General features: G+C 34.4%; 1 protein-coding gene across 4 annotated transcripts; it reads right to left on the bottom strand.

Annotated features, from left to right (window-relative positions):
• Positions 1 to 2,006: 2,006 nt before the first annotated feature.
• On the bottom strand, positions 2,007 to 8,979 carry LOC149417086 (protein max-like). Of its 4 annotated transcripts, none has more exons than XM_089641174.1 (6): positions 8,805 to 8,979; positions 8,655 to 8,723; positions 8,473 to 8,583; positions 6,228 to 6,351; positions 4,982 to 5,140; positions 2,008 to 3,117 (listed from the first exon to the last, which is right to left on the bottom strand). In XM_089641174.1, the coding sequence occupies exons 1-6, from the start codon at positions 8,841 to 8,843 to the stop codon at positions 3,110 to 3,112; spliced, it is 510 nt and encodes a 169-aa protein (XP_089497300.1). In that variant the 5' UTR covers positions 8,844 to 8,979; the 3' UTR covers positions 2,008 to 3,109. The 4 variants fall into 4 exon arrangements, with proteins under 4 accessions (XP_089497299.1, XP_089497302.1, XP_089497300.1 ...); XM_089641175.1 differs by having other exon boundaries at positions 5,024 to 5,140; XM_089641173.1 differs by having other exon boundaries at positions 2,007 to 5,140.
• Positions 8,980 to 10,480: the final 1,501 nt, after the last annotated feature.

Below are 10,480 nucleotides of genomic sequence, written 5' to 3'. Positions count from 1 at the left end.
AATCAACTGTTGAAGAACGAAGGGAGTGAAGCTGACTGTGATTCGTCAATAAATCAATCTGACAGTAAATAGGCATCTCGCATTATAATATCACCATTTACTTCTTAAAAGTAAAATCTGCTTTTGAATGAATAGACATTTTTACATGGGAGCGCAAATTACTCGCCACGTTATGAACAAATTTGCGAAGTCCAAATTCGGTTCTATTTTCAGAGTCGAATATTTCGTTTAAGTATTTAGTTAAGACACTTTTATAAATGTTCATAATTTACTTCCCAGCAACCAACCAGCTTTGTGTTTCGCGTCCAGACGTTTCTCGATGTGATAGTAACAACTGATTCATATTATACGATGTGAATATGCTTAAAATAAAGTAAAATAATGCTTATATATGGAATGTAATACGACAATTGGTTTTATTCTCTTTTTCACATCTATTTTTACAAGTTTTCATAGTACAAGTCAACATTTTGCCGTGTTATTTCGTAAAATGAACCGATGATGCCTCGACCATAGTTCGCACAAGAATGATGACGTCACGTTTTCAAATTTCACTTGAGGCCATACGCGAGCACAGCCGGCTCCAATGGAACCGGTATGGGGAGTGGGGATAATACGCTTTTAATCACTTAGGGCAGGTCTACTAATATTCATATGTCTATGTGTTGGGGTTATTTTTATATGATTATGCCGTGTCTAGTCTAATTTAGCCTATGACTTTGAGTAATCTTTCAGTAATCCATCGCTTGATTATCCGACAACTTCTATAGTCTGTGTTTATTTTATCTAGTTGAAAGCTCAAAATTAAGCTCTATAATTCGCCAGTATTCGTATGTCAAATTCAGTAGTTCGCTGCTTGCCTAGACTCAAGAATTAACGGGATGGATTATCTTGCTTTTACACACATCGTTACTTTACCACCGTCTAGCTTGCTAGAGTTGACCATTTTACCAGTCACCAGGGATTATTATTGCTGTATTAGGACATTTCGGTTATTCCTCTGGGTATTCTAGTAACTGTCGCACGTGTTTTCTGTTTGTTTCGTTCGCTCACGTTTTATGTTTGAATAAGTTCTGGAGTTTGCGCAAGCGTAAACTTGACACCTTTACTTCAAACCAAATATGGAAATTTTACGAAAGATCGATGGAGGTGTTTGTTTGTTTTTATGAAATGCAGTGAAACTAACTTAAGAAGTTAAGTTAGTTTCAAGGGACCGGATAAAAAAACTTTGTGGGAAAAGTTCTTAAGTGGTATCCAAATTTGGTAATTTTTTAAATGAAGATATTTTTCTATTTTTGTAAACGTTATTAATATTATGTATTTTTAAATTTCATAGGTAAAATTAATTAAAAATATTTTATTGTTTATGGCTACAACATCAATACTTGCATATTTTTTCAATTGTAGCAATGACAAAAATCTCGAGCTGCCACTGCGTATTTGTACATTTTATGACTGTTGAAAAAAGGTTCTTTTAAGGTACGTGTGTTGTGACACTAGGGATACTTATAGAACTTATCTGTAAACTGTTTTTGAAAGGTGATGAAATACGCTTTCAAATTTTACTCTAATCAATAAACATATAATTTTTAAAATATTAAACATTTGAAATCAAACATGAGAAAGCTTAAAAATTGGCTCACCTTATGTTGAAATTACTGATAGTGAAAAAAAATAAATTATTGGACAAATGTATTATGTATAAACTTACTGGCACTAACTTTTTTGTTATTTCATGTAAACATAAGTTAAAAGAAAAGTTTCTCAAATTGCGGTCGGAACCTTTGGTTTCATAATGGTGTACATTTAAATTATTCTGTGTGAATTTGAATATAAAGTTTGGTGTTTTCTCGTTCTAACACGGTTTAGTTCATATTTCTAACTATGATGGTGAGGGAAACACAATGATTTCTATGAAACCATACGAGCTGTTCCAAAAACTGAACTAATTGACTCAAGGGTAATGTGCATAAATAAGTACGGTTTAAAAAATGAAACAATTGGATAATTTTTTAACATTAACTTAGTTTATTAGGTACAGTAACTAATATCAATTAAATATTTAGATTAATATTAACATAGGTAATATAAATTAATTTTAAAATGTCATTAAAAAACCTACATTAGGTACAATTCTTCTTCCACATCTTCCTTATGATGACCACATTTTTACATTACAGATAGAATTGAGAAAATAATTTTTCTTAAATTTCTGAGTGAAAAACTTCCTATTATCAAAATAAGATAAAAGATAACATCATTTTGAATGAAAAACTTAATTTTGAAAGTATTTACTCTAAGGACACTCATATCTGAATACATTCATTTAAAATTATCACACCAACAGACTTCGCCTATCAACTAAGTTATTTTCAATTCTATATTTATTTGACATATCTATATCTTACAATTCCTTCTGAAATCGTCACACCAGTGGGTTTAATTATAAATTTAAAGAATAATTGAAATATTCAGTACCTAATCTTGAAGTATAGTAACAAAATGATGACATTGTATTTGTACTGTATTTGATTAATAATTACAATGAATACCAATGATTTATTTTACATTCATTTTCTACTATTTCTAAACTGTATTGTGGACTCTATAAACTATACAAATTATATCTTGCATATTCACAGAACACAGAAAGGTTAAAAAGAAGAGATACAACAACAACCTTTAACTGTCGAAGCACCAACTAACACACACCATGTCCAATGTTTTACTCCAACGAACAATGTGGGCACGGTGACATATAATCCATTTATTTCTCCGTAGTAAAAAAGTTTCAAAATTGTTCATTTGCGAACTATATGGTATACATATTGGAATTCACAATTTTTACAACTTGGTTAAATATTATTTGATGTTGCTCAGATATCGTGGCATCTCTCGGCGCGAAAATAATGATTTTTATATTCATTTTATACATATAAGCTCATTTTGGCAGCGTTTATAGTGAGAAGCAATTATTTTTAAGCTGGTAATGTATACAAAATGAATAGAGATAAATGGGTGGGAACCGCAGCCGTTGGAGACATTTTGCGGAGGGGGCCAAATCCCACCCGGGATGAAGCGCCGTGATGATGATGATGAATGTACTGCCTCAAAAAGCTGAAAAATTCATCTTTATTCAACATGATTTTTAAATGGAAATTTTTATCACCCACCCCCGTCCAGTTGACAGGTTAAAATAACAAAGCTAAGAAAAAACAAACAAAAATTATAATATTGGGCATTGTATTTATGGTGTCCGTCCAAGAAAATGGTTGAAAGGGCAATAACTGGATAGTTTTGGTTATTTATGATATATATATTTTTTTTTTAAAAGATAGACAAACATTCCCGGGTTACGAATAACCTGACAATATTTGAAAATCTCCTACTACCACCACAGTAAGCCGAAAATGTTGCTTGTGTTGTGATGGAGGACTTAGCCAGCCGAGGAATTGAACACACTAAGCCTGGGTGGGACCGGGAACGCGATGTCAACTCGGCCACCGACCGGTATATGATATGAGATTTTCAGCGAAACTATTATTGTGATTAATGTTCGTTGTATTATCGTGTTTAATTATGCCGTGATTCACTTCCTTCTCCTATAGCTAACCTTTGGGATAGCGTTACAGTGTTCATAATGATCTGAAGTCTGAATGATTTTAGTCAATCATTCGGATAGTGTTATGGTGTACACCATCTGACATTAGCCAGTGTTTCGAACAGCGTTACGTTACAGTGTTCTTCATCATCTGACTTCTGCCTTGATATTACCCAACGCTTCATACAGCATTACAGTGTCCTTCAACATCCGACGTCTGCTCTGATGATGGACACTGTAACGCTGTCCGAAAAGTTGGCTAAAGAAGGAGGAAGCACAACACGGCATAATAACTCAAAAATGAATCACGATAATCGATATATTATATATGTTGAATCTCTCTTCCATACGAGTCGAGTAGTCCTCATTTGAAAGTTTCCATCATAAAATAGCTATAATTCAAATTCCTCAAGTATCATCAAGATGGCCACTGATTAACTATTATTTATAAAAATAGTTCTTGTATTAGTTTGTAGAACTGTGTTTCCAAGTAGGGGTGCAATTGGTTTAGTTTCAGTTACAATGTATTGTATTAATCACCTACCTGAGCTACTGTTGACTCGCTAAAATACCAAAAGAATGACAGCCTTACTAAAGAAAAACCACTTCACATTCGTTAAACGGTGTTTTTCTTACACAGTGTATAAAGAATGTGAAAGTCAAGATTCGAGTTAGTACCAATAAAAAACTGTTTTTTAAATTTGGCAACAAGGTTTTTTGTGACTTCACGCATGCACATGAAAATTCTTCAAGTGGGAAAGCCGCAAAAGACAGCTATTTTATTTGTTTTTGAATTTTGATTTTTCTGAAATTTTGCGACGTTGTGATCAAAAATATTTGTGGTAAGCTTTTTTTTTTTCAATTTTTTTATGTAGCATTTGTCACGCTTATGTCGCAACATCTTATGTATCTTTCCATGAACTATTTTATGTCAGTTTCTATTTTACGTTTCAATTAGTAAGGTTTTCACATACACGGTTGTTTATCAATTGATTAAAATTTTCACTACTTTTTTTAGTAAGACAATTTTATTCACTCACACTAAGACATTTGAACCCTTGCGTGGAAATAGTTCTACCCCTAAAGATATATAAGTGTTAGTCGATGCTTCAAACTAGTCGAGACACAATTAGGTCAGGCAAGCACGGGTGACTTTTGTCACGGTAACAGTTTTGTCACCAAAATCCATTGTAGTATATGGAGTAAACACAGTGGCGTAAAATTTTAAGAATTTTAAACAGTGACAAAAGTCTTGACGTGCCTGGCCGTCTGAGAACTCTTTAAGACCTTTCTATGTTGTGTGATTTGACACTTTTCAATGTGGGGCCAGAGATGAACGTGACAGAGGAATGAGATAGAATTATGCATTCACAGAGATACCGTTTATTTTAAGCTTCTTAACGCGGCGCGTTGGCCCCTCACCGTCGGAACTGTCTGAGTCACCGTGCGAGCTGCCCTCTGACTTGATGCCGCTCATTGACACGTCGCTCGTGTCCACCGTGTAGTTACCCGTCGCCTTCGCCTTCTCCAGCGTCCGGACTGGAAACAAACAACAAGTTAATACCAGTCAGATACAATTTATTATTTTTGATGGAAGAGCAGGGCTCCATAAATTCTTTAATTAATCAATCTTAAATTGCTCCGCAGGCCAGGAAGCAAACTCAAGGATACCTAGATCAGCGGTGTCCAAACTTTTAATTCTTTGTAATGGAAATGGACAAATCAATAAACATCCATGGATTAATGTTGAACTGCATATCATTGATATGAATCAATCATCTGAAATAATGTCATTTGACGGCAGCAAAAATACTATATTGGTAGAAATAATATCAGATTGCTGTTGAATTTTGTTGCATTTGTGCAAATGATCCCACCTACAAAATAGAATGCGTGAATTGACGTCTGTTTCAGAGATGCATTTGCATCGACAATGCAATGATTTCAGTAGATGACTTATTGATAGAGACCTGAAATTTTTGCATAATTTTTGGAAAAATTAGCAAAAAAGTAATGTTATTTTCAATTGTTTGGATTAGAGAGGAGAGTTGGGACCACCTTGGTGGACTTCTCTCTCTTGGGATCTTCAGGGAACCAAAAGGGAGTGGAGAGGAGAGCTGAGACCACCTCGTTGGACTTTTTCTTTTAGGTACTTTCAGGAAATCAAGGGGGAGTAGGGAGGATAACTTGAAACCCCCTCGGTGGACTTTTCCCTCTTGGGTCCTTCGGGGAACCAAGGGGAAGCGGAGAGGAGAGCTGAGATCCCCTCGGTGGACTTTTCCCTCATGGGGCCTTCAGGTAACCCAAACAAAAGGGGACTTCTGATGGGAAAACCCTCACCGCTGCAGGATCCTCCAGGGGATCTATACGCGAGGTTTAAGAAACCAAACTCAAAGGAATGAGGTAAAATGGGAGATAGTATAATGGGCCCATGGCCGGATTGATCATCGAAACTATCCATATACCGTCTCCGGTTAAATAAATAAAATAAAAACTTTTTGGCACCCAAGAAAAGTGTAAAACAGTGTAGTTAGCTGCGTTCCATTTTATGGCTGTTAGGCTCTTGCACACAACGCTTCGGAAAGAGCCATGTATGTTGCCAATGGTAATGTGAAAGGGTACTTACTCTGTGTTTCCAGCATGGAGTTTTGCCGTTTGAGGTCGTCAATGTCTTGCTGGTGGGAGTTGTTTTTACGTCTCATGAATTGTATATATTCAGCCGCTTTTTTAAGAATTTGCGCTCTGCTAGCCTGGAAACGCAAAGCGACAGTGTGAATTCACAGCCAAACCTGCATATTCTATGATTATCCATATCTCCTAAAGAAGCTATTGTAATAAAATGGTAATTTGTGAGTTTCAGAACAAAAGTTCAATGTGTGGGAGAGGATACGTATCATCAGTAGGTACCACATTTTATAATTAATTAATAGTAGTTTAATGTTACCAACCAAAGAAGGGCCCTGCATTGGTGATTTTGTCGTTCGTAAATGAAAAAAAAAGAGAAGAATACGGTTGAGGATTGGCCTTTTGAAATACAAAACATTCATACTCTAGATATTGCAATAAGTCATACAGGGGACATGTTGTTGATGTTGTAATGAATTCAAGGCATTGACTTTTCTACAAGAAAAGAGGCAACTCCAAGGAGACGGCAATGGCAACTTAGAATTATTCATTATAACAGATATTCCAACTAGTTTGGATCCTCTATCTACGAGAACTATCCACTTTAAGAGTTTCTTCCTGTTCTTGCAGTCTGGCCAATTGGAAATTGAATGAAGGACAATAATTAACATACATTTAGAGATAAAGGAAATATTAAATTAGCACAGAAAATTCCCATCTATCCTAATTAATATTCAAAATAAATAATCACTTAGAATGGCTTGTTTCACAGATTTGAACAATTCAGTTTTGTGAAACAACTGGCCAATAATGATATAATAACAGAACTTGAAAATCAACTTTGAAATTAGATGAATTGTTCAAATTCTGCGAAAAAAACCCGTCCTTAGTTTTAACCACTTTTTATTACTCTATCTACAAAAAAAGGTGGTTAAAACCAAGTGATTATTTATTTTTAGTAAAAATGGTGCCACAAAATAAGTTTGGTGTGTTTGAAAAAGTGAATTAATATTTCTTTCATAATACATAGATAATAAATTAATAGTAATGTAAATGAAATTACGATACCGTAAAATGGGGTGTCTTTAATCAATTTTCAAATTTGAAACAAAATTTGAATTAAAAATATACATAATTTGTTTAAAAATATTTTACATCATATTTATTGCGCATGTTCAAAGTAAAACATGTAAAATAAAATTGTATTTGTGTTTGAGAAAACGTATATAATAACAGGTCCACAATTCAACCACAATATGTTTGATTACACTAATGATAGCGAGAATTATGCAGATATCCGCGATGATCAAAGTTGCCCCTTATTACGGTACACAATGTTTTCTCTTTTACGAAATTGATATCTCTGTTTTTCCAGATGTTTCATAAAGTATTGGTATTTTGAGTTAGTCAATTGTTAGTTTGTGCGATAATTTAGAAAAAATTCGGAAAGAGAAAAAACATCTACATTGCATGTATTAGTTTTTGTACATTTTATTTCACAAATAAAGAGAGAAAATAGTGTTAAGATTGGGAGACTGCCCTAACTAAGAACCTAACATTAAGATACCCTTCATCATCATTTGAATTCTAAAGAGAATAGGTTGGATTTCCTGTTAGTATGTGTAACACCATAAACAAACAGAACAAAACTGAATTTCATTAGAGATGTGGTGTTTTCTTCAAATGTCATGGTGAGGTAGGTACTATAATTTTATTTTTACAAAGGCAAAAGTTGAGTAGTCTTTTGGGAATGAAGGCTTGTAAACTGGAGTGTGTTACAAATTTTATAGTAAAACAACTCTGTTAGTCTGATTGTGCTGTATTGTAACATCAATTGTGTTGTTAATTTATTCAAAATTGTATGTAATTCCAGTATTAAGCTCAATATAAAAGCAAAATGTGGAATTCTTACAGTGGTGTAAACAATTTTACATATGAAATAAAAATATTTGTTAAATGACTAAATAAAACATAGGAATAAAGAGTGGGGTTATTAATGTGAAGCTTGAATCAAGTTCTCAATTCTTGTAAATGACCTTCAAATTTAACATAAAAACATGTTTACAAAAAGGCTGCAAAAATGTATTGATTTGTCTTTGTCTATTATTGTTATTACATGGATGTGATAACCTATTACACAGAACTGTCATCTCAAGGTGCATGTTGGGCATTGGATTTTGACAAATGCATCAATATTAGATAAGTAATTTTAGTGATTTTTTTAACATTTGTTGTTGCATACTTACAACTTTTTCTCCTTGCAACGCGGGAACAGAATCGCGTAATGATGTAAAACTATCTTTAATATGATCTCTCCGTTTTCGCTCTAAAGCATTGTGGTGAGCTCTCTTCTCGGCCTGTAACAAAACAGGGAAATGTGAATCAGGAAAGGAGGGAAAACATTTCACCATCATTGGTAATCACATACTTGGGAATAGAAGCCAATATTGCTTGAAGAGTGTCTCATAAGAGATCTTGAGTCAGAATCGTCTCCCTCCTATAACAATACAAAGGCCTGTGAACACATAATATGTAAATATGTTACGCCAAAACCAAACTGAATGTAATGTATCCTTACGTCACTTTCGATGTCTATATCGCGGTCGTCGTCACTCATTGTGATGCGGGGGCAAGTTACCGGGAAAACTAAAATAATAACTCCCAATTCCTCTTCTACCTAGCCCAAAGCACTCTTCCACTTCTGTCAAACTTTTGCTATTTGCTGTTGTGCACAAAAACCTGCCCGTGTCACATTTTACTCTGAAGTTGGCGCAGGTTGTGCCAACCGCAGAAGTGCGCAAGAGCAAGTTTCCGACGGCGCCATAAATATATCTCCGTCACCCACATCAACAAAATTAATTTCACGTAGGTAGGTACCTAATAATATAATACAAAATTATATAATGTTAACTTTCTTCTTACCTGAAGTAACAAAATCATTTAAAAAATAAATATTTTGTGCTCCAATTTGTGAGATCTATCGATTAACATTTTTATATGGAGTTTTACCACCATATATATACCACTCACGGCCCATAAAAAACCACCCACGTCTAGTCTGAAGTTTCAGTTGCTTTTTGCACTGCTAGATTTATCTTATTTATTTAAAGATTTTCGTCCGTCAAGTTGCTATCTGGTAAGAGCACTGGCAATTAGACGTGGGTCGTAACGTCATTTTCAAGAAACGTAACGAAACAAGTTTCTTGGTCGGCGTAACCTGTTTCAAAACGGTTATTTTTGTAACTAGTTATTTTCATTCACTTACCCGTCCTCGCGTGACAAATGTCAACCATGTACATGTGTTGGCCCCGCGTTTGGCGTGTCTCCCGAGTCGGACTAATTAATTAATTAGTTCCGACTAATCACGAATAATATACAATGGTTATGGTCGTTTCAGTCGCGCTAAAATTATTTAATTATTTTCAATGTAAAACAAAACATTGGAGGTAATAAAAGCGGTCTATCCTCTCTGCTTACCCTTCTATAATTACGGTCGTCACCCTCATACAAACAGATTTATTTTTTTATTTATTTATTACATAAGATACATTTATAAGCAAAAATAACATAATAATATTTCAAAATAACTGTCAATATTAAAATGTGTACAAGTGTTATAGATAGAGCAACGAAACGCGTAGGCGACTGAAACGAGGACTAATGGTGATTTATATGCATAACATAACAATACCGCCGACTACCGCGTTACATTACGAAACGCGGCGTTACTGAAACGCGGCAGAGATTGGAAATACGCGGTCGCATGCGAAACGACCGAAACTAGTCTCACATATGCATAACAAATAACAATCCGTCCCGCCGACGGCGCCGACTACCGCGTTACGTTACGAAACGCGGCGTTACTGAAACGCGGTCGCATGCGAAACGGCCGAAACTACTTTACATCACACCCAACACCAAATAACGCATTTACAAAAATAACTACTTGTAATTTTATCGAGACTAGTTATTTCCGTTACATCGACGAAACTAGTTATTGTATCTAGTTACGTTAAATAACGCTCACTCCTACTGGCAATACGAGCCTAGTGATAACATTACTAAAAATTAGTGATATACAGGCCTAATATAAAAAATATTTTATTAGTATCCACTTAAAATTAAAATCAGCATTCCTAAAAAAAATAAAGACTGTTGAAATGATTTCAAGTTTTTAAAATATAAATGTATATATATATTTTTTTAAATATAATATATAAAAATATATTATTCAACCTGGTCTTGAAAAAAAAG

Source organism: Hesperophylax consimilis, chromosome 16 (assembly GCF_061612785.1).
Source record: "Hesperophylax consimilis isolate HC1 chromosome 16, BYU_Hcon_1.0, whole genome shotgun sequence".
NCBI lineage: Eukaryota > Metazoa > Arthropoda > Insecta > Trichoptera > Limnephilidae > Hesperophylax > Hesperophylax consimilis.
Note: the sequence above shows the minus strand (reverse complement) of the source record. Positions and strands in the feature narration are given on the sequence as shown.